Below are 25,959 nucleotides of genomic sequence, written 5' to 3' on the forward strand. Positions count from 1 at the left end.
TACACATATCTTCAGTCGCTTACCGATTTCATTGCGCACTCCACCGGAATTACGACGCGTGCCCCCCACCCGCTAACCAAGTAGGCGATCCCCCTGTTACCTATGTGGCAGAAAAAACAGATTAGTTCAAGAGTATCACATACAACAATGGTTTACATCAATCAAACTGTGTAGCACGGACAATGGAACCACACTAACTTACCAATTAGAAAACGCTATCTTATCTCACCTGACATGCTTAAATTGTATTTATTAGTTGTGGGGCTTCCAACCCACGGCCTGTTCCCCAAAAGGGGAAAAGGGGATGTTATTAGGGGATTTCAACCCTAGATCACACAAAGGGAAAAAGGTAAGGGGAGAACAAACAAGGTAGATATAAATGGACAAACAGACAACACTAGGGATTAAATGATAAGGCCAATAATATAGACATGCTCCCCCATGAGTGTGTCAATTAACACAGAGGCCAATCTATATATATATATCTCTATATGTTACCTGGTAGCAACGCTAGCACAGATACCTACCAGTGTGAACAGGACGAACACAGTCCCATACAGTTATGGAGACAAGGCCAAATACAATACAACAAGGGCAAATTAAACACAGTTCCACCACAGTGGCAACCACAGGCAACCTCCGACACCGTGATCACCAGCAAGTGACACAATGAGGCGCCCCGACGTGTGTGTGCTGTCAGCTACTTGTGCACCCGTCCCTCTTGATGTGATTGCCATCAGCTGTCCCTCATTAGGCAATCAGCACCCTTCAGTATAGGGACGGGCAGCACCTGACAGGAAGAGAAGAAGAGATATCATTAGCTCTCATGTTCACACACACACACACACACACATACAAATGATACTAATCTGATGTTCACATGGTCTTCCAAATACAGTAATAATGATAATGACCAACCCACGTACGTCACACTTGCATTCACGCTCTCCAGCACACAGCCTCCCTGTCTGGCACAACAACCACAACAGTAGGGTCTATAGTCAGTCAGGACAGTAGGCTCTACAAGTAGGCTCCCTTAAAACGCTAACGCTATTAAAAAAAATTAAAAATACAGTGGAGGTTAAAATAAGAATATGACTTGGCCAGAAAAAAAGTTCAGTCAGGAGATTTTTTTTTGCTTTAATCCCTGAGCATAAGTGAATATGTTATGAATTCAAAGTTTGACCTAGTGAACGATTGTCTTCCAGGGATGCATTGATACGGGTATCGGGCCATGCCAGGCTAAACCGGGGTAACGCATTTGGGGGGGATTTCCCCCAATGCTAAAATCTGACACCAAGAGAGCATGTGATTTGATTAAACTCCAAGCAGCATAATACTGTTTGGCCCATCTTGTACCCCAGCATGTGGGGAAACTTGGCATGGCCAAACACTTGTCTGACTTGTGAGTTAAAGGGATAGTTTGGATATTTGGACTCTTTAAGTAGTCACTAAATGCTTCAGAGTGACATGATGTGTTGAACTAGTCTCAGTGTGATGTAGTCACTAAATGCTTCAGAGTGACATGATGTGTTGAACTAATCTCAGTGTGACGTAGTCACTAAATGCTGGGTCTTGAAGCATAGAAAATTAGGCAGGCTTTTTTCTGCTGTGGGTGATTAAAACTTCTGCAGGTCAGAACTCTGACCACAAGACTCTGTAAGACTCTTATTGTTACTGTTTTTTATCTGGTATTTTTAGGCCACAGCCGCCACACTGATATCCAGTACAGTGGAGGAGATGGCGTCTTGCAGTCACCTCTCTCTGTTGGGACTAAAGGAACCATCTGTCTGCTTGGTGGACTGCATTAAAACACCAGGACTTAAAGGAACTGTGAATGAAGGAGGAGGTAAGGCTCTAAAGGGTACATCCATCTTCAGTGTTCATACAGATGCTTGAAATAAATCATGCAAAGACGAGGCGATCGTTCAAACTATATCCCCAATTGTTTTTATGCATATTTTTCCATGATTCTCATTACCATCATTTTCAAGGTGACATAATACTGTGATGAATCTGAAGAAAATCTCCATATTCCAATAAATTGAACTTTATTTTAAACCTCACATCTTTTTATTATATAAGATTTGCATTATATCACAAATAAATGGCCCATCAATCATTTCCAGCCATTTAAATTTCCAGCCATTTCCAATTCCCCATTACTACTAAATGGACCCTTGTCCCATTAAAGCATAAGGAAAAAATATGTCCCATGATGCTTCAATGAAAAGAGAAATTCTGGATATATATACAGTAATGTAAAGGACTGCTAAATCCTGATTTAAAAACGCATCAAATAGGCTGTACAAAAAAGGCTTTGATACTTTTTCCATAACAATTTTAATTATTTAATAAATCTTAACGCATTCAGCGCCGGAGCTATATGCCTGATATAGGTCTAGATGGCCACCGCTTTAATCAATGGGAGGACGGGGATATTTGCGAGTGCTTAAAATATATCTTAAATTATGGGTCTAATACACCCATATCATCAATGAGTTGCTTGCAGTCAACATGTACAAAACGGATTGTTTTTTCCATCGGTACATTTCCGTTTGATACAGTTTTGAATATGAATATAGTTTGGGTGCTTCTGTGTAATTCCAGGAAAAGACACGATAATATCGTTTTAGTGGAATCCACTAAACACGTCATTTGGCGCTTGATTTCGTTTTCAAATAAACGCTAGATTATCGATATGTGTCCTCATGCACGATACAGAAGCGGGCTGACCAATCGCTTATCCGTGCCTTGGTCGCCGCCAACGGCACGCACACACAGACACGTTGTGATCGCTGTGAAAGAAACATCTGATTAACCCAAGATTGGTAACATGGAGTCCTTACCTCAATCTGATGTCCTGCAAAAAGATTAATCCAATTCCTGATCGCCATTCCAAATATTGATCGTGTTTATTGATCCAACGTTATATATCCAAAACTCATAATCCACGCTGCTCAGTGTCCCCAGTCAATGTGGTATAACGATACTGCATGCCCGAGAAGGAAAACCTGGAATGGATTTTTTTTTTGATGCACATCCCCAGCTACGGTATTTGCCCTTTTGCGAGCTCGGACCCATTCCCAACGATAACATCAGGTTGGATGGATGAAAATGAATGGATATCGCTAATAAAAGAAATAACGATTAAAACCCAACTATACTTGTGATTGGCACTCAAGCGGCGGAGAGTTAACCCGACTATACTCGGTCTGGCGTCCAATGTGTTAATAATAAAAAAAAAAAGTGTACATACTTTATAAAACATACATACCCATTCTTAATATATATATTAAATTATTTAACCTTTATTTAAAAAAATTATTCACATTGAGATCTTTTTTTTTTTTTTTTTTACAAGAGCGCCCTAGCCAAGACAGGGTGTCCGCGGATCCTTAAAAAGTCTTAAATGTGTTTATCAACTATTAAGGCCTTAATTTGTCTTAAAATGTCTTAAATCCATCTTTCAGAGGTCTTAAAAAATGCCATAGACAGGAAAGATAAAATGCCATGGCATCTTATGTTTCATTATGAAATCTGGGGAAAAACGGTTAACGGGAGATAAAGTCGGACTTTTTATTTACGCAGACCGGTGTTCACCGGAATGGGGCGGAACCAACAGAGGTATGTTTGTCGGGAACTATTTCAGCAACGGAGTCTATAGCTAACGTTAGCAAGCACTAACGTTGCGTTTAGTTATGGGAAAGTGCACATTTTACGAGAACTGGCTCGACAACCCAGTGTTTGCATCATGGAACTATTTCAGCAACAGTCTATAGCTAATGTAGCCCCTTTCGTGACTGATGCACGCCAATATGCTTTGGCCGTGCATCAGTCACGAAAGGGGCTAACGTAACGTTAGCAGCGAAGCCTGCTGCAAACGCAGCAAAACAAGATTTTAAACTGGGGACGGTGGGAGTGAAAGCAGTCGAGTCGCACATGCTGAGTTCTAAGCATACCTCTATTAACAAAACCCGCCTGCAAACTAGTATTTCGCGTTTCTTTTCGGCCCCTGCAGCCTCCACCTCAGCTGCGCCATCTCAGGTACAGTAGGACTACCGGCAACTTGTTGTGTATATGTCATAAATGTCACTATTAATTGAAAATGGGGGACCCTGATGTAAACGAGACAAACGTCTTTCTTTGGTCTGCATCCCCTTAACAATTGTGTATTGAGCTGTACTGTATTGTACCCATTCTGCAATATTGTTAAATAAAGTTTTCATTCATTCATTCAACTAGTGATGCACGATATATCGGCCGCCGATATAATATCGGCCGATATGGCCGTTTTTTTACACATCGGTATCGGTCCGATATCAAGATAGGGCCGATATTTATAATTTTTTTTTTTTTTTTTATCTTTTTTTTCTTCTTTTTACATGTTTTGGCCTTAAATCGTTTCAAAATATCAGTCATTTCTGAAAATAAGTTACAAAAGTAAAAAAAATTATGCGTTTTGGAAAATAGCTCTTTATTTGATTATCATAAAAAAGTGTTTTCTATACAGAGATATCGACATCGGTAAATATCGGTATCGGCCAGAACAGCAATATTAATATCGGTTATCGGTATCGGCCACAATTTTCACATCGGTGCATCACTACATTCAACCTATTAATTCTATATCTGTACATGTATCTTACTTACTCTTAGTTACGCTGCTGGCTGGCTAGTACGACTTAAATGAATGAGAACTTTATTAACAGATTGCAGAATGGGTACAATACAGTACGGCTCAATACACAATTGTTAAGGGGATTTTCAATTCATAGTGACATTTATGACATACACAACTGAACATACTGTATGTGACATCATGACATTTATGACATAGGGACATACATGACATACAGGTATATATAGTACTGTTACATTTGTGACATATACAATATGCAAATATACAGTACTGTTACCCAGAGATCCTAACAGAAAATATATACATATGATGGGGAGGAGACTGTACATTAGGAGGGGGTGGGTGGGAGAAAATACATACGGTGGGGAGGAGACTGTCCATTAGGAGAGGGTGGGTGGGTGTCTTAGTGTCTTTATACCTGTATCACTGTACACATTAATTAATACTACTCTAATACAGCTCTGTACATGCATCTGCTTAGCACTATTACTCAATAGTAGTACTAATGAATATATGCTATATACCCAGTTTAATCACCTGCACATTGTATATTACTTTTGCACTTTACTGTTACAGTTGCACTCTGGTTGAAGGCCAAACTTCTTTTCGTTGTACTGTACAACTACTAAGTGCTTTTTAATGGCAATACATTTGAATCTAATCTAATCTGTTCTAATGGAGGAAGTGGCAGCAAAACCCCTGAAGAGAGAGAGACATAGAAAGAGAGGGACGGCAGTCTGCCAGTGAGGTGACTTCTGACATGAGAGAGAGAGAGACGGGAGAGAGAGAGGGACGGCAGTCTGCCAGCGAGGTGACTTCTGACATGAGAGAGGGAGAGCGGGACGGCAGTCTGCCAGCGAGGTGACTTCTGACATGAGAGAGGGAGAGCGGGACGGCAGTCTGCCAGCGAGGTGACTTCTGACATAAAGAGAAACGGAGAGATATTTATGTTTGTCACTCCTTCGTTTCATCCAATCCAGTTACTCCTTTATGTTTTAATAAACATCTTTGGACCAATGTGTCCCTAAACTTAAACTAATTGGTGTCGTTGTGTGATTTTTGTTATTGTGAAATTGGTATTAAATTTCATTCTGAGTGGCATTAAAAAGTATTAAAAAGTCTTAAATCTGACTGGGCTAAACCTGCAGATACCCTGGGACGGCCACACAAGCTGTTCTCGCACGAAACCTGCACGTGCCCCTGGTGTGTTTCAAGCGTCAGACCATACAACTAGAGTGACACGCACACAACCCCAAAACATTACTACAATAATAATACAAGAATAAAAATAACAATTTAATTGTAAATAGATTATTTTTAATACTTTCTCCCCCAATATTAGGGGGGCTGAGATTACATTTAGCCCCCCTAAAAAGGGTCTAGAACCGCCACTTTAAATATCAATATCTGGCCATCCAAGGGTGCAGGCCTTTGACAACAAACTGGGTCACAGCCCTGTGACACTCGTTCACCCTATGCTCTGTCATCCTTCCTAGCTGCTAGGGTGAAGGGACTTGGCTTGGCTGGGACCGGTGGTGGTAGAGGGAGGAGGGGTGGGCTGGGACATGGTGGCTGTGACGATCTATAAAAAGTTGTCATCTTTCAAATATATTTGTAGCTAAACAATTAGCTAAGCAATTATATTTTATTTATTAGCCTATTCGTAATAATTCGTTATTAGCCTAGCTAACTCCGTATTATCTTGGCTTACCTGCTGCAGTGGATGTGCATGGAGATGGAACACTGCGAGCAAAGCAGTCGAAAACGGCGCATTTCTGCAGACTAATGTTATGTTTTGACAAATTGCTTGTATTGCCACCCATACTTGCAAATGTTTTATTGCACTTGTGGCAACATGCGTTGTCGGCATCGACTTTCGTAAAGTGTACCCAGACTTTCGTTTAGTTCTCTCCGCCATGATGAGCGCAGAGCTTGGTCTGTGTGGCTGCGCGCTTCAGCAGCACGGAGCCACGGAGAGGCCCCTCCCTTATTAAGTACCCGTATAATGGTGGTACTTTGTCTCATTACTGTTGGATAATGTGCATTGTCCCTATTCAAATAAATGTAATAAAAATTCACCTAGGGCACCAAATGTAACAGGGCTGGCCCTGCTTTCTGTTAAAGTGACTCTTCAGTAGTTAGGGCTAACCATAACTCTAAGCATAACCCACTTCGAAAGAGGACCAAAGCATAACCACTTCGAAGCAGAGAATGTACAAGGCGGAAGAGACCCTTCGGAGCTAAACCAATCAGAGGGTCTTTTGATTGGGTGAATCTGCCACATCCTCCTCAGAGTCTAGCTGCAGTTTCTCTGAAAGAGCCACGTCTTTTATCCTGACAATAATGCGGTCCCGGATTAACTCCTCCCGCAACACCCCAAAGTTAGTGTTGTGAGAGTCTATGCACCGCCGTCATGAAGCTCTCCGCAGCCTCCCCGAATAGTAGTCCTGAATTATATGCTTATTTTGTAGACAAATTAGGGATGCCCCGATCGTTATCGGCCGATAATCAGTATAAATATGCGATCGGTGATAATGCTTTATTTTCGCCGATCGTTAAAACCGATCTCATTCGCTGAGTTCTGTTTCAGACACCGGGTGGTGCGGCGTCTGCTCATCCCTCCAGCCCCTCCCGCACGCATGTAAACACGAGTCTAGTCTAGTGGGACGGGAGGACGGTGTCTCCCTGAGCTAACGTTACAAAATGACCCAGTCAACTATTCACTTTTAGTTTAATACACGATGAGGCATTGTCTAACCGAACGGTATCTAGCCGGCTAGCTACTGATATCAACAAATGCTCCAGCAATAGTCTAGTAGAGACGTGTATGATACCTGTTAGTTCACTGTTCAAAACGAAATGTCCCATTGAACTAAAATATACTAAATATTAACGTAATAGTCTAGTAGAGACGTGTATGATACGCGTTAGTTCACTGTTCAAAACGAAATGTCCCATTGAACTAAAATATACTAAATATTAACGTTATATATCCGGCTAGCAGTAGCTACAGATAGCTCCTGATATCAATGTCTTATAACACTGATTCGACGCGTATTCGAGCTGAGGGCATGTTGAATGTGATATGACCAAAGCACAGTAATGTTATATCAATAGGGTCCAGCTGCAGCGCAGGAGAATCCTTGCCGTAGCTCGAGGCTACTCTAGTATAGGGCCAGCTGCAGCTCCGGAGAATCCTGGCCGTAGCTGGAGGCTACTCGAATACACACAGACCGTGGAGCTTGTTGCGTGGTGGCGATGTCTCGCAGATAATACAAGTACAAGTCTAATTATATAATATATATATTTTATTAAAAAAAATATATATAAAATAATAAAAAAAATGTAATAAAAAACGTTCGGTATCGGCCGATATGGCTCACGACGATCGGTATCGGTGGCAAAAAACGTGATCGGGGCATCCCTAAGACAAATGTTTCATCCAATTTACAGAAAACATACTATATCGTGATATATATTGTTACTGAGATTAGATATATTTCATATAGCTTGATATAAAATTTGATCCATAAGGTGACACTTAAATCTGGACTTTAGTCCCGGACTAAGTTAAACTGACCTTAACCATAGCCATGATGTAACCACTCCTGCTCCAGAAACTGTTGACTAACTGGTGCTTGAAACAAAGTGGTTTAAGTCTAGAACTGTAGACGACTCTGGAATACACTGTTCTTAAACTATAAAACCCAGCTATGTACCATTATAAACCTCTTACATGGAAATCTGAATAAAATCACAATCTCTCCTGACACTCTTCTCCATCCAGATATCTGTCTTGTCAGGCCTGAGAAGAAACCAAGAGGCTTTGATGGAAGAAAAGGTCTCTGCTGTGACCAGTGTGGAAAAAGCTTCAGTTCAAAGATTAATCTCAATAAACACCAACGCATTCACACAGGAGAGAAGCCCTACTCCTGTGACCAGTGTGAGAAGAGCTTTAGGCAACGGTCTCATCTTAAATTACACCAGATAATTCACACAGGAGAGAAGCCCTACTCCTGTGACCAGTGTGGACAGGGCTTTAATGAGCAACGTCATATGCGTTCACACCAGAGAATTCACACAGGGGAGAAGCCCTACTCCTGTGACCAGTGTGAGAAGAGCTTTAGTCAACGGTCTAATCTAAAAAAACACCACATGATTCACACAGGGGAGAAGCCCTACTCCTGTGACCAGTGTGAGAAGAGCTTTAGGTGTACGTCTGATCTGCAAAAACACCAGAGAATTCACACAGCAGAGAAACCCTACTCCTGTGACCAGTGTGAGAAGAGCTTTAGTCAATTGAGTAGTCTGACAACACACCAGATGATTCACACAGGATGGAAGCCCTACTTTTGTGACCAGTGTGAGAAGAGCTTTAGTCAATTTAGTAGTCTGAAATCACACCAGAGAATTCACACGGGAGAGAAGCCCTACTTTTGTGACCAGTGTGAGAAGAGCTTTGGTCAACTGTCTGATCTGAAAAGACACCAGAGAATTCACACAGGAGAGAAGCCCTATTCCTGTGACCAGTGTGAGAAGAGCTTTAGTCATCTGTTTAATCTTAAATCACACCAGTATTCACACAGGAGAGAAGCCCTACTTCTGTGACCAGTGTGAGAAGAGCTTTACTCATCTGGGTGGTCTGAAATCACACCAGATAATCCACAGAGGAGAGAAGCCCTACTTCTGTGACCAGTGTGAGAAGAGCTTTAGGCAACTGTCATCTGAAATCACACCAGATAATCCACATCATTGTGGTTTGTGTGATAAGAGATTCAGTACATTAGCATGTTTCGAGAAAATTCACTTGATGCTCCTGAAATTATATCGTCATTCACACAGGAGAGAAACTATACCACTGTGGGGAAAACTTCACATGGAAAATAGGTACCATTTTAACTAATGTAGCAGGAATTTAAAACCATCCAAACTGATGATACACAACACACAGGGAAGAATGTCTACTATTGTGATAGTAGTTTTCCAGTAGATTATTTCCAGTGTGGGAAACGCTTCAGTACGTCATTACAGCTATCAGTCCATCAACAATCATAACAATAATAGTGGTAGTAATATTTGGCCGTTCTTTTGAAATGAAAAACTACTACCAAGAGCTTTTGACCTGCACAGAAGCCTCTGTGAGAGAGAAGCAGTACTAACATAGACACTGTTTTCATTGACGACAACAGTTGTGTTTCTGTCGCTCTGAGGAGTGAGACAGACTGTGTGGATGTTCCTGGGACGATATGTCATGGTATAAGAGTGAACACACATTTATTTTACCTTTATTTTACCAGGTACTTGACATCAATGATCTCTTTTTCTCAGCAAGACCTGGGCCCTATTCCCCGTACCTGGTTCAACTAAGTCGATCAAAAGTCCCATTATCCAGATACAACAATTAACCCGATGTTTGAATCCAGGCTTTCCCTGTTCCTCGAAGGCTGATTCAGTCTCGTTCATTCGAACCAGACTCGATACTCAGGATAATTGCGCACTGCCGCCTCACCTGAAAAGACCGCAGGCTTTCAGCGTAGGGGGTCTGGGCTTTGGAGGGCCCCCACCCCCGTCGCTTCCTGATTCTACTGCGCAGGCGCACCAACTGACCTGTAGGAGTCGCTGTCCACAACGCCCGATCCCCACCCTTCAGTTTCCCTCCCCCTAATACTGCCAATGTGTATTAGTGCGGACAACCAGCTAAACTGAAATCAATGTGGAGAGCTGGGCTCAAACATGTGGCGAGCGCCTTGCCCACTGTGCCACGTAGCTGCCCTCGGTTAAATGCATATCTATAGGCTAATTTCAAGTCCCTCATTACCCCAATCAATCGGATTATATTTCTTTAAATGTGCCTGCTGGCAGTAGGCTTAATGGAATGAATAATCGAATGAGATCTTGCTAGCGAAAATAATTAGTTCAACTCTTTCAGAATAAGTAGATACAAACAAGCCCAAAGAGTATCTAATTGATACGAATTAATAGATACTTATGAGGATATCTGTACTGTATGCGCTCGGCTTAGGTATCATGTACTTTATATATAATTACATGGTTCCCAAAGTTTTCAAGGCGCGACCCCCGAAATAACGTATCAGAGAGGCTTGGAGGGAGCCTATACAGTTTCACTATTAATCGGGTTTTAATCAGTTTCGGACACCATCCATACATGCATTGAATTCATTAACCTTTGGTTTATACCAGTGACACCTCATGTTCATCATCAGATAACACTAACAGTGCTTGAACAGAGATGCATTTTCTCAAATTCATTAATGTCAACAGCTCACTCAATTTCTCAAATCCGTTAAACAGCGCATCTCATCAGACATTTTAATCCCAGTTATAATATCACAATAACATGTGAGTGACAGTGATACAATTAAACAATCCACAGATTCAGATAACTCGTAATTCATAATCCACAGTCCACGCATAAAGTCGCTTCAATTTATGCTTGAATGAAACACTATCCGGGCGCTCCGTTAAGCAAATACATCCACAGCCGAGAATATGAAACTAATCAGAGCCAAACGCCCGATGGGTTTCATTCATTAAAAATATCCCAGCGGGATTCACATTTGCAATGCTCCGTGTTATTAAAATAACCACTTGTGTGTTGGGACGCGCTAGCGCCATATCCGTATAAATATGACGCGCATGATTTAGGACAAAGTAAATCTATAGGCTGAATATGATTTATTATCTGCATTTAGGTATATTATTTTACATTTCAAAAGCCCCCTCTAGAAAAACGAAGCACAAAAACATAATTCAGAATGGTATAATGAGATCTAGACTGAGAATTCTTTCAGGAAGCGAGCTGGGATTTCTTTGCGAGGGTGTGGCCATGCAGGTTATTGAGCTAACTGAACTTAACTCTGAGCTGGAGCAGGTTCAAACTTTCTGATCTGTTGCCATAGCGATTTAGAAAATCCGACGTCGGGGAACGGAAAGGTCTGGCTTAAGTCGAGATATCCTGAAAATGATCCGGCTAACTCAGTTAGCCAGGTACGAGGAATGGGGCCCTGGCCAAAATGGCAGCAAAACAAAAACAAACATACAATACACAAACACAGACGGAGACATAGAAGGGAAAGTGGGGCAAGGGGATGCATTTGGGCTGCAGAAAACAAGATTGAATGAGATTGGAGGGTAGGGTAAAAAAGGTAGAAAGAGGAGGGAAGGTGAGGCTTTGCAGGAGGTTGCTGGGGAGGGAAGGTCAAGTTAATAAATATAAAATATAACACCACATTGTTCTGGTGTTTTAAATACTGGGATCATAGGAACTTTCTGACCTCAGTATGGGGTGACCAGCCAAAAGCCGAGATGGTTAACAAACACACTTTGTACACACTGGAGGGGAAAACTGCTTCTCGTATGGATTTTTATATATTAATGTAGATACTAGTGTTTTTTTTTTATCCAATGTCACACATATTGTCAAAATTCCTAGTACTACACAAGAAGTGTTTATTTTAGAGTAATGTTCCATGTATTGTCTTCATTGGTATTTAGGGATGCCCCGATCACGTTTTTTGCCACCGTTACCGATCGTCGTGAGCCATATCGGCCGATACCGATCCGATACCGATCGTTTTTGATTAAAAGAAATTAAAATTTATTTTATTTTTTTTTATTTTTTATTTTTTTATAAAATATATATATTATATAATTAGACTTGTACTTGTATTATCTGCGAGACATCGCCACCACGCAACAAGCTCCACTGTCTGTGTGTACTCTAGTAGCCTCCAGCTACAGCCAGGATTCTCCGGAGCTGCAGCTGGACCTATACTCGAGTAGCCTCGAGCTACGGCCAGGATTCTCCGGCGCTGCACCTGGACCCTATTGGTATAACGTTACTTAACACTTTGACTGCCAGGGGGCGTCTTTAGACGTCTTTGCTGGCCATGCTAAAGTTGCCGGGGGACGCTGTACGTCGTCTTTATATCAATATTTCAAAAATCTGCGATCGGATTCATAATGTCCCTCCGCTGGCCTGAGATTCACCAGCAGGACCCACTGAGCTCTCTGGCGGTTCAGGAGCGCCATCTGGTGGCCGATCGGCGCAAGCGCTTAACAGGAAGCGCACTAGAGGTTTTGCTAGACGTCCGTATTGCTTCCGGCCACTCGGTACATGTCCCGTGACTCTAGCTCGTCACTCTACATAGCGATCGATTGCCAATAACTCGATAAACAACATGATTTGGACGTATATACCATTATACAAGCTGGAGATGGACCGGGTAATAATATATCCCATAATGATAAAATTTCTACTCGACGATGATCGCCCAACGGCGCGCGGAGACTGGGGTGAGTTTCAGCGTGTAACGTTACCGTCTTCGATAATAACTGATATTATCAACATTTGACCCACATTAGGGCCCGCGTCCACCTAGCGCATATTTCTCCGTGAAACATGCTGGGAGTGCGCCGGCAGAGCTGGCTTGACGCGCATCTTGTAGATGACAGAAAGAAATCTACAGCCATGCCGCGGTTTTGCACATATTATAGCATATTTGAATAACTTTATTGTATATTAATTATATATATAGTTATTGCCTGACACCACAGTTCGCCCTTTGCTTTTTATTAGCTTTTTAGTAGTGTATTCGTGTAGTTATTATTATTAGTTTTGTCGCGGATCTCAATGGTCTGTGTGGAGACAGCCAGACAGGCAGGCAGCTCCGGTGTCAGGTTACAAGCAGAGTGGTAGATGACTGGCTGTGATTGGTTGTTTGAATATGCGCTCGGCGCACCGCTCTAGAAAAGTTCAGCCAGTTTCAACTCTCTGGCTTGTGCGGCCGCATAAAGGCGCTGAAAAAAGAAGCCGACGGCAGCGCACTTCCTAGAGGCGGCCGCATGGGGCCGCATGCGCTCCCTCCCCATTGTAATACATTGAAAACAGACGCGTGCGGTCCTAAATATGCGCTAGGTGGACGCGGGCCCTTAGATGATTGGTATAACGCTGCCCACGGAATTATAAACGCCCCCTCGCCCATCCGGTCAACATCAGATGACGTGTAGTAACTTCTAGAAGTACGTCTAGTTGGAATTTTTTATATCGCGCTGATTGCCATCAAACTGTATTTCATCATCAATATAATGCATTTGGGGCTATATATCACGTTCTGGAGAAAGCTGCAGAAAGAGATGAAAACATACTTATACCATACTTTACTATGAATATGTGAATGAAAAAGTTTAACGTTGCTACACAATGAACAATACATATAGGACTTTGAATGGGCCCTAATAATGGCAATGTAGCAATAGAATTTAAAAAGTTATAGCCCTGCAAAGAAGGGGACTTTCTCCATAGACAAATAGCGCTGGCAATCTATGGTATATCATTAATTTAACCTTAGGCAACCAAAGTGTTAACTGTGCTCAGCAAGCCCTCAGCTCGAATACGCATCGAATCAGTGTTATAAGACATTGATATCAGGAGCTATCTGTAGCTACTGCTAGCCCAGGGGTCGGCAACCTGCGGCCTTTTTTTTTTTAACTTTTTTATTTATTTATTTTTCTTATTTTGGAGATCGATGTCATACTGTGACACTGAAATGAAAAACTATTTCATCAACTAAGATATTTAGTCAACAAAAGGCTTACCTGTATGCCTGATATGTGGTGCGAAATTTGCGAACAATGAAAAATTAACTTTTTATTTGATAGATTTTCCACAAATAAGGGAAGGACTCTAATAGAGCTGCATACTGTAGTTCAGGGTTTTATTTCAAAGTAGGTCTACAGATGCCAGTGTTTTTTCTCCTTTTCTGTGTTTTATTTCAAAGTAGGTCTACACATGGTATTCTTTTTTCAAAGTGGACTACTTTCTATTTTATAAATGTTCCACAAATAAGGGAAGGACTCAAATATACCTGAATAGTTCAGGGTTTTATTTCAAAGTCGGTCTACAGACACCAGTGTTTTGTCTCCTTATGTGTTTTATAAAAAAAATAGGTCTACACAGCCAGTATTTTTTCTCCTCTTCATAAGAGTTTGAGGTTTTCCTTTGTTATAACAGGTAAAAACAGCAATTAAAAAGTCAAAATTTTTCTTTTTGTTGCTTTATAATATAATAAATCGCAAATTACTTTGGGTATGCAATTGTCAGGCGTTTTATGCTAAATGTGGGGTATGCTTGGGGATATATAAAACGTTATACACTGTTATCTTCATTTTAAGGGTAAATAGGTTGTGCGGCTCCCTGAGCATTTTATTTTATGGGACGGGGGAAAAGTGGCTCTTTTGATAGTAAAGGTTGCTGACCCCTGTGCTAGCCGGATATATAACGTTAATACAACGCCTCAGTGAATTATTTAGTTCAATGGGACATTTCGTTTTTAACAGTGAACTAACTTGCGCTAACAGCTAACAGGTATCATACCTACCTACTATACTTGCTAGAGCGTTTGTTGATGTCAGGAGCTATCGGTAGCTGGCCGGCTAGATACCGTTCGGTTAGACAATGCCTCATCATGTATTAAACTAAAAGTGAATAGTTGACTGGGTCATTTTGTAACGGTAGCTAAGCTAACGTTAGCTCAGGGAGACGCCCACACGCCGTCCTCCCGTGTCTCACTAGACTAGACCCGTGTTTACATGCGTGCGGGAGGGGCTGGACTCGAGAGCAGACGCTGCACCACCGGTGTCTGAGACAGAACTCAGCGACAGCGAGTGAGATCGGGTTTACGATCGGTGAAAATAAAACATCACCGATCACCGATTGCATATTTATACTGAATATCGGCCGATAACGATCGGTGGCCGATCGATCGGGGCATCCCTATTGGTATTATATTAAAGGAATGGATGTCCTTTTTTGTGAGTGAATAGGTAAAAATGTGAGAATTAATTTTTTTAAGCGATTTGGATAAAAGCGCTATATAAATGCAGCCATTTACCATTTAATAATATGGATGAATTGTAATTGTCAAGATAAGTGGGAATGTGTGAGTTGATCTCTTAGAAGCAACTAACTAAGAAGTATGAAAATTAAATATTACATTTGAACCTACTTTGTATGAAAGGCTTCATCTAAGTGCAACAATGACAATTTTTTTTATTTGTTGCCGCGTATCATGGAACTGTTCAACTATACAAGCACACCCTTCCCATTAAGTATTTTTTTTGTTTTTTGAAAATATTTTATAAATGTGTATACAGAAACAATTCCGTTGCTTTTGTTGATGATATTCATTAATTTCATTGATAACATAGTGCTGTAATTTCATTTTCTAATAAATATGCATGATCAAGTTCAACAATGTGTGCTTTTATTTTCATATTCCACGTTGAAATTACGCGATACATTAATGCATTCGGCGCCAGACCCGCGATATCTCGCGATATCCCCCCCCCCCCGGAAATGTTTTTTTTGTACATCATTTTAAAGTTAAATGCGTCAATCTGGTGCACTTTGAGAGCAAAATAAAGAGGCTAGAATCTATGATGAACTTTGTGCTCAAAACACAAAATCGACTAGACTAGTGCTTCCCAATCCTATCCTCGAAGCACCCCAGCCGTTCAATGTATTTGTTAAATTCCACCACCAGCACACCTGATTCAACTTAACTAGCCCTTTATTAGTTGAATCAAGGTGTGCTGGTGGTGGAATTTAACAAATACATGGAACGGCTGGGGTGCTTCGAGGAGAGGATTGGGAAGCACTGAACTAGAGGATACATTTGAGCCATCAAAGAAATGAAGCAAAAGTGTTTACCTGTGTTCAACTGGTTTATTTTTTAGAAAATAAAAAAATATAGTGGATTACTATTACGACTACTACCGCTGCCAATACTACTGATACATCCCTATTGGCAACTTTATATAAAAAAAAAGATTTGTAAAAAAAAAATAAAAAAAATGTGTTTGGTTCATTATACAACTGTGGCGGGACTAATTCGACTGGCGGGCTGCCACAGTCTAGGTCAGGGGTGGGCAATTATTTTTCCCAGGGGGCCGAATGAGCAACTGAAAATATGTTTGCGGGGCCGGGGCAAAATTCCAAACTCAATTATGCATAATATACATTTTATTTCTATATAAAAACAGTAAATGGCATTGTTTTGACCCCTGGTAAGAGTGCATGTTATTATTTGGCAATTAAAAGATGAGGTTAGCTTTCAAAAATATCATTTATTCAAATAGAATTTATTTCCAAAATGATAAACAAAATGTGAAACATTAATAACAAAGGGCATTTTGAGTTTCATATACTATTGAAACAATGATTTTCTTAGCTTTCTAAAGACATCACATCATCTTATAGCAAAAATAAACGAGACATGTCACTGAACTGTGTAACTGTTTTTTCAGGAGCGCCATCTGGTGGCCGATCGGCGCAAGCGCTTAACAGGAAGCGCACTAGAGGTTTTGCTAGACGTCCGTATTGCTTCCGGCCACTCGGTACATGTCCCGTGACTCTAGCTCGTCACTCTACATAGCGATCGATTGCCAATAACTCGATAAACAACATGATTTGGACGTATATACCATTATACAAGCTGGAGATGGACCGGGTAATAATATATCCCATAATGATAAAATTTCTACTCGACGATGATCGCCCAACGGCGCGCGGAGACTGGGGTGAGTTTCAGCGTGTAACGTTACCGTCTTCGATAATAACTGATATTATCAACATTTGACCCACATTAGATGATTGGTATAACGCTGCCCACGGAATTATAAACGCCCCCTCGCCCATCCGGTCAACATCAGATGACGTGTAGTAACTTCTAGAAGTACGTCTAGTTGGAATTTTTTATATCGCGCTGATTGCCATCAAACTGTATTTCATCATCAATATAATGCATTTGGGGCTATATATCACGTTCTGGAGAAAGCTGCAGAAAGAGATGAAAACATACTTATACATTAGACCATACTTTACTATGAATATGTGAATGAAAAAGTTTAACGTTGCTACACAATGAACAATACATATAGGACTTTGAATGGGCCCTAATAATGGCAATGTAGCAATAGAATTTAAAAAGTTATAGCCCTGCAAAGAAGGGGACTTTCTCCATAGACAAATAGCGCTGGCAATCTATGGTATATCATTAATTTAACCTTAGGCAACCAAAGTGTTAACTGTGCTCAGCAAGCCCTCAGCTCGAATACGCATCGAATCAGTGTTATAAGACATTGATATCAGGAGCTATCTGTAGCTACTGCTAGCCCAGGGGTCGGCAACCTGCGGCCTTTTTTTTTTTAACTTTTTTATTTATTTATTTTTCTTATTTTGGAGATCGATGTCATACTGTGACACTGAAATGAAAAACTATTTCATCAACTAAGATATTTAGTCAACAAAAGGCTTACCTGTATGCCTGATATGTGGTGCGAAATTTGCGAACAATGAAAAATTAACTTTTTATTTGATAGATTTTCCACAAATAAGGGAAGGACTCTAATAGAGCTGCATACTGTAGTTCAGGGTTTTATTTCAAAGTAGGTCTACAGATGCCAGTGTTTTTTCTCCTTTTCTGTGTTTTATTTCAAAGTAGGTCTACACATGGTATTCTTTTTTCAAAGTGGACTACTTTCTATTTTATAAATGTTCCACAAATAAGGGAAGGACTCAAATATACCTGAATAGTTCAGGGTTTTATTTCAAAGTCGGTCTACAGACACCAGTGTTTTGTCTCCTTATGTGTTTTATAAAAAAAATAGGTCTACACAGCCAGTATTTTTTCTCCTCTTCATAAGAGTTTGAGGTTTTCCTTTGTTATAACAGGTAAAAACAGCAATTAAAAAGTCAAAATTTTTCTTTTTGTTGCTTTATAATATAATAAATCGCAAATTACTTTGGGTATGCAATTGTCAGGCGTTTTATGCTAAATGTGGGGTATGCTTGGGGATATATAAAACGTTATACACTGTTATCTTCATTTTAAGGGTAAATAGGTTGTGCGGCTCCCTGAGCATTTTATTTTATGGGACGGGGGAAAAGTGGCTCTTTTGATAGTAAAGGTTGCTGACCCCTGTGCTAGCCGGATATATAACGTTAATACAACGCCTCAGTGAATTATTTAGTTCAATGGGACATTTCGTTTTTAACAGTGAACTAACTTGCGCTAACAGCTAACAGGTATCATACCTACCTACTATACTTGCTAGAGCGTTTGTTGATGTCAGGAGCTATCGGTAGCTGGCCGGCTAGATACCGTTCGGTTAGACAATGCCTCATCATGTATTAAACTAAAAGTGAATAGTTGACTGGGTCATTTTGTAACGGTAGCTAAGCTAACGTTAGCTCAGGGAGACGCCGACACGCCGTCCTCCCGTGTCTCACTAGACTAGACCCGTGTTTACATGCGTGCGGGAGGGGCTGGACTCGAGAGCAGACGCTGCACCACCGGTGTCTGAGACAGAACTCAGCGACAGCGAGTGAGATCGGGTTTACGATCGGTGAAAATAAAACATCACCGATCACCGATTGCATATTTATACTGAATATCGGCCGATAACGATCGGTGGCCGATCGATCGGGGCATCCCTATTGGTATTATATTAAAGGAATGGATGTCCTTTTTTGTGAGTGAATAGGTAAAAATGTGAGAATTAATTTTTTTAAGCGATTTGGATAAAAGCGCTATATAAATGCAGCCATTTACCATTTAATAATATGGATGAATTGTAATTGTCAAGATAAGTGGGAATGTGTGAGTTGATCTCTTAGAAGCAACTAACTAAGAAGTATGAAAATTAAATATTACATTTGAACCTACTTTGTATGAAAGGCTTCATCTAAGTGCAACAATGACAATTTTTTTTATTTGTTGCCGCGTATCATGGAACTGTTCAACTATACAAGCACACCCTTCCCATTAAGTATTTTTTTTGTTTTTTGAAAATATTTTATAAATGTGTATACAGAAACAATTCCGTTGCTTTTGTTGATGATATTCATTAATTTCATTGATAACATAGTGCTGTAATTTCATTTTCTAATAAATATGCATGATCAAGTTCAACAATGTGTGCTTTTATTTTCATATTCCACGTTGAAATTACGCGATACATTAATGCATTCGGCGCCAGACCCGCGATATCTCGCGATATCCCCCCCCCCCCGGAAATGTTTTTTTTGTACATCATTTTAAAGTTAAATGCATCAATCTGGTGCACTTTGAGAGCAAAATAAAGAGGCTAGAATCTATGATGAACTTTGTGCTCAAAACACAAAATCGACTAGACTAGTGCTTCCCAATCCTATCCTCGAAGCACCCCAGCCGTTCAATGTATTTGTTAAATTCCACCACCAGCACACCTGATTCAACTTAACTAGCCCTTTATTAGTTGAATCAAGGTGTGCTGGTGGTGGAATTTAACAAATACATGGAACGGCTGGGGTGCTTCGAGGAGAGGATTGGGAAGCACTGAACTAGAGGATACATTTGAGCCATCAAAGAAATGAAGCAAAAGTGTTTACCTGTGTTCAACTGGTTTATTTTTTAGAAAATAAAAAAATATAGTGGATTACTATTACGACTACTACCGCTGCCAATACTACTGATACATCCCTATTGGCAACTTTATATAAAAAAAAAGATTTGTAAAAAAAAAATAAAAAAAATGTGTTTGGTTCATTATACAACTGTGGCGGGACTAATTCGACTGGCGGGCTGCCACAGTCTAGGTCAGGGGTGGGCAATTATTTTTCCCAGGGGGCCGAATGAGCAACTGAAAATATGTTTGCGGGGCCGGGGCAAAATTCCAAACTCAATTATGCATAATATACATTTTATTTCTATATAAAAACAGTAAATTGCATTGTTTTGACCCCTGGTAAGAGTGCATGTTATTATTTGGCAATTAAAAGATGAGGTTAGCTTTCAAAAATATCATTTATTCAAATAGAATTTATTTCCAAAATGATAAACAAAATGTGAAACATTAATAACAAAGGGCATTTTGAGTTTCATATACTATTGAAACAATGATTTTCTTAGCTTTCTAAAGACATCACATCATCTTATAGCAAAAATAAACGAGACATGTCACTGAACTGTGTAACTGTTTTTTCAGGAGCGCCATCTGGTGGCCGATCGGCGCAAGCGCTTAACAGGAAGCGCACTAGAGGTTTTGCTAGACGTCCGTATTGCTTCCGGCCACTCGGTACATGTCCCGTGACTCTAGCTCGTCACTCTACATAGCGATCGATTGCCAATAACTCGATAAACAACATGATTTGGACGTATATACCATTATACAAGCTGGAGATGGACCGGGTAATAATATATCCCATAATGATAAAATTTCTACTCGACGATGATCGCCCAACGGCGCGCGGAGACTGGGGTGAGTTTCAGCGTGTAACGTTACCGTCTTCGATAATAACTGATATTATCAACATTTGACCCACATTAGATGATTGGTATAACGCTGCCCACGGAATTATAAACGCCCCCTCGCCCATCCGGTCAACATCAGATGACGTGTAGTAACTTCTAGAAGTACGTCTAGTTGGAATTTTTTATATCGCGCTGATTGCCATCAAACTGTATTTCATCATCAATATAATGCATTTGGGGCTATATATCACGTTCTGGAGAAAGCTGCAGAAAGAGATGAAAACATACTTATACATTAGACCATACTTTACTATGAATATGTGAATGAAAAAGTTTAACGTTGCTACACAATGAACAATACATATAGGACTTTGAATGGGCCCTAATAATGGCAATGTAGCAATAGAATTTAAAAAGTTATAGCCCTGCAAAGAAGGGGACTTTCTCCATAGACAAATAGCGCTGGCAATCTATGGTATATCATTAATTTAACCTTAGGCAACCAAAGTGTTAACTGTGCTCAGCAAGCCCTCAGCTCGAATACGCATCGAATCAGTGTTATAAGACATTGATATCAGGAGCTATCTGTAGCTACTGCTAGCCCAGGGGTCGGCAACCTGCGGCCTTTTTTTTTTTAACTTTTTTATTTATTTATTTTTCTTATTTTGGAGATCGATGTCATACTGTGACACTGAAATGAAAAACTATTTCATCAACTAAGATATTTAGTCAACAAAAGGCTTACCTGTATGCCTGATATGTGGTGCGAAATTTGCGAACAATGAAAAATTAACTTTTTATTTGATAGATTTTCCACAAATAAGGGAAGGACTCTAATAGAGCTGCATACTGTAGTTCAGGGTTTTATTTCAAAGTAGGTCTACAGATGCCAGTGTTTTTTCTCCTTTTCTGTGTTTTATTTCAAAGTAGGTCTACACATGGTATTCTTTTTTCAAAGTGGACTACTTTCTATTTTATAAATGTTCCACAAATAAGGGAAGGACTCAAATATACCTGAATAGTTCAGGGTTTTATTTCAAAGTCGGTCTACAGACACCAGTGTTTTGTCTCCTTATGTGTTTTATAAAAAAAATAGGTCTACACAGCCAGTATTTTTTCTCCTCTTCATAAGAGTTTGAGGTTTTCCTTTGTTATAACAGGTAAAAACAGCAATTAAAAAGTCAAAATTTTTCTTTTTGTTGCTTTATAATATAATAAATCGCAAATTACTTTGGGTATGCAATTGTCAGGCGTTTTATGCTAAATGTGGGGTATGCTTGGGGATATATAAAACGTTATACACTGTTATCTTCATTTTAAGGGTAAATAGGTTGTGCGGCTCCCTGAGCATTTTATTTTATGGGACGGGGGAAAAGTGGCTCTTTTGATAGTAAAGGTTGCTGACCCCTGTGCTAGCCGGATATATAACGTTAATACAACGCCTCAGTGAATTATTTAGTTCAATGGGACATTTCGTTTTTAACAGTGAACTAACTTGCGCTAACAGCTAACAGGTATCATACCTACCTACTATACTTGCTAGAGCGTTTGTTGATGTCAGGAGCTATCGGTAGCTGGCCGGCTAGATACCGTTCGGTTAGACAATGCCTCATCATGTATTAAACTAAAAGTGAATAGTTGACTGGGTCATTTTGTAACGGTAGCTAAGCTAACGTTAGCTCAGGGAGACGCCGACACGCCGTCCTCCCGTGTCTCACTAGACTAGACCCGTGTTTACATGCGTGCGGGAGGGGCTGGACTCGAGAGCAGACGCTGCACCACCGGTGTCTGAGACAGAACTCAGCGACAGCGAGTGAGATCGGGTTTACGATCGGTGAAAATAAAACATCACCGATCACCGATTGCATATTTATACTGAATATCGGCCGATAACGATCGGTGGCCGATCGATCGGGGCATCCCTATTGGTATTATATTAAAGGAATGGATGTCCTTTTTTGTGAGTGAATAGGTAAAAATGTGAGAATTAATTTTTTTAAGCGATTTGGATAAAAGCGCTATATAAATGCAGCCATTTACCATTTAATAATATGGATGAATTGTAATTGTCAAGATAAGTGGGAATGTGTGAGTTGATCTCTTAGAAGCAACTAACTAAGAAGTATGAAAATTAAATATTACATTTGAACCTACTTTGTATGAAAGGCTTCATCTAAGTGCAACAATGACAATTTTTTTTATTTGTTGCCGCGTATCATGGAACTGTTCAACTATACAAGCACACCCTTCCCATTAAGTATTTTTTTTGTTTTTTGAAAATATTTTATAAATGTGTATACAGAAACAATTCCGTTGCTTTTGTTGATGATATTCATTAATTTCATTGATAACATAGTGCTGTAATTTCATTTTCTAATAAATATGCATGATCAAGTTCAACAATGTGTGCTTTTATTTTCATATTCCACGTTGAAATTACGCGATACATTAATGCATTCGGCGCCAGACCCGCGATATCTCGCGATATCCCCCCCCCCCCCCGGAAATGTTTTTTTTGTACATCATTTTAAAGTTAAATGCATCAATCTGGTGCACTTTGAGAGCAAAATAAAGAGGCTAGAATCTATGATGAACTTTGTGCTCAAAACACAAAATCGACTAGACTAGTGCTTCCCAATCCTATCCTCGAAGCACCCCAGCCGTTCAATGTATTTGTTAAATTCCACCACCAGCACACCTGATTCAACTTAACTAGCCCTTTATTAGTTGAATCAAGGTGTGCTGGTGGTGGAATTTAACAAATACATGGAACGGCTGGGGTGCTTCGAGGAGAGGATTGGGAAGCACTGAACTAGAGGATACATTTGAGCCATCAAAGAAATGAAGCAAAAGTGTTTACCTGTGTTCAACTGGTTTATTTTTTAGAAAATAAAAAAATATAGTGGATTACTATTACGACTACTACCGCTGCCAATACTACTGATACATCCCTATTGGCAACTTTATATAAAAAAAAAGATTTGTAAAAAATAAAAATAAATGTGTTTGGTTCATTATACAACTGTGGCAGGACTAATTCGACTGGCGGGCTGCCACAGTCTAGGTCAGGGGTGGGCAATTATTTTTCCCAGGGGGCCGAATGAGCAACTGAAAATATGTTTGCGGGGCCGGGGCAAAATTCCAAACTCAATTATGCATAATATACATTTTATTTCTATATAAAAACAGTAAATGGCATTGTTTTGACCCCTGGTAAGAGTGTATGTTATTATTTGGCAATTAAAAGATGAGGTTAGCTTTCAAAAATATCATTTATTCAAATAGAATTTATTTCCAAAATGATAAACAAAATGTGAAACATTAATAACAAAGGGCATTTTGAGTTTCATATACTATTGAAACAATGATTTTCTTAGCTTTCTAAAGACATCACATCATCTTATAGCAAAAATAAACGAGACATGTCACTGAACTGTGTAAAGAAAAGTGTCCCAGTTTTGTAGCCTTTTTTACTTTACATGCCTATATTAAACATTTAATGTTTTCAGAACTGTGCAAAAAAAATAAAAAAAAATATCAAGTGTCCCATTTCACTTGTTATATTTCCACATTTTAGTCTTCAGTTCTTTTTTTTTTCATTCAGTGTGAGAAATCCAGTCTCTGTTGAGCTTTAACAAGTCCATCAAAGTCAGGTTGCATGTCTGAGGTGGAGATGCGAAGCACAGCTGCCAGATGTTCATCAGTGAGAGAGGATCTGTACCTGGACTTGGTAAACGTCATGACTGAGAATGTCTGTTCAGGTGTAGGTGGATCCAAAGAGAACCAACATCTTCTGAGCATGTCTCCTAAGCATATATTGTGCGTGTGAACGTTTACATGAAAAGAAAAAAGTACAAAAATATATATATATATATATATATATATATATATATAAAAATATTATGTAATCTTTCGCGGGCCGGTCAGAATCGGCCCGCGGGCCGTACAATGCCCAGGTCTGGTCTAGGTCATTGATGGGAAACCCTGATGCAGCCGCTATTTCACTCCATTTGAAACTATGTAGTTTGTTTTCTGGGCTGAGCCGTGCGGGCGGGGCCAAAATTCCCCCGGCAAGACGAGCGCTTACAACGATGCATCAACTAGGCTGCCCCCCCCCCCCCCCCCCCCCTCGTTCATATGCAATGCCGGATAACGTGGGATGGACTGCCGCGACCAGTACTTGGAATGGCGATCAGATAATTGGATTATTTTTTTTGCATTACATCCGAGACGAGGTAAGGACTATATATTACCAATCTTGTGTTGATCCGATATTTTGATCCCGCGATTGAAGCCTGTCTGTGTGTGTGCTGTGTCCCGTTTGTCATCATCACGGCACGGATGAGGCGCCACGCTCTAAACCACATTTTATGCTTGCGTGAGAAAGATAATACCGATAATTAGCGATTTCAGGATGATTCGATAATCGGGTGAAAAATTACAACGTGATAACTGGATTTCACTAAAGGGCTGTTTTCGTGTCTTTTCCTGGGATTACTCAGAATCACCCAAACTACTCATTCACCACGGTATAAAACGGAAATGTACGGATGAAAGAATTATCTGTTTTTTGCATGTTGACTGGAAGAAACTTACTGACAATCGACAACGTTATTGGATCCATAGCTATAATTTATATAGTTTTCAGCACTGCAAACACGGCATTCTCCTCATTGAACAAAGCGCTGGCACGCAACGGCCCAATGCCCATAGCGCCCTCTGGCGTCCAATGTGTTAAGTGTGGGGTCGCCAAAAGTAAATCCTAAATAAAATGGGGTCAAAAAAGTTTGAGAACCCCTGGATTACATGCATTCCTGGGGGGAGGGGATCTCTAACTTGTGATTGGTGGAGACAGGCCTCTGTTGGCTCCCACCAACTCTGTTCCCTTTGTCCGTACCAAAGAGCCGCTCAAAAGAACCGGATGGTTTTTGAACGTCACATCAGTATCGTGCTTCCTACAGTGAGTCTGGTCCTGCTGCTGCTGCTGCTCCTCTGTGCTGCTCA

At 40.2% G+C, this 25,959-nt stretch overlaps 1 protein-coding gene across 1 annotated transcript in view; it reads left to right on the forward strand.

Annotated features, from left to right (window-relative positions):
- LOC311233810 (uncharacterized protein) overlaps window positions 1–25,959 on the forward strand; it is a 124,864-nt gene that overhangs the window by 48,621 nt on the left and 50,284 nt on the right. Inside the window, exon 3 of the mRNA XM_084320834.1 lies at window positions 1,702–1,849. Within this exon, the coding sequence (XP_084176960.1) occupies window positions 1,702–1,849 (148 nt within the window). The remainder of the gene's footprint in view (window positions 1–1,701; window positions 1,850–25,959) is intronic.

Source organism: Notolepis coatsorum (genome assembly GCF_963971535.1).
Source record: "Notolepis coatsorum genome assembly, chromosome: 8".
Classification (NCBI taxonomy): domain Eukaryota; kingdom Metazoa; phylum Chordata; class Actinopteri; order Aulopiformes; family Paralepididae; genus Notolepis; species Notolepis coatsorum.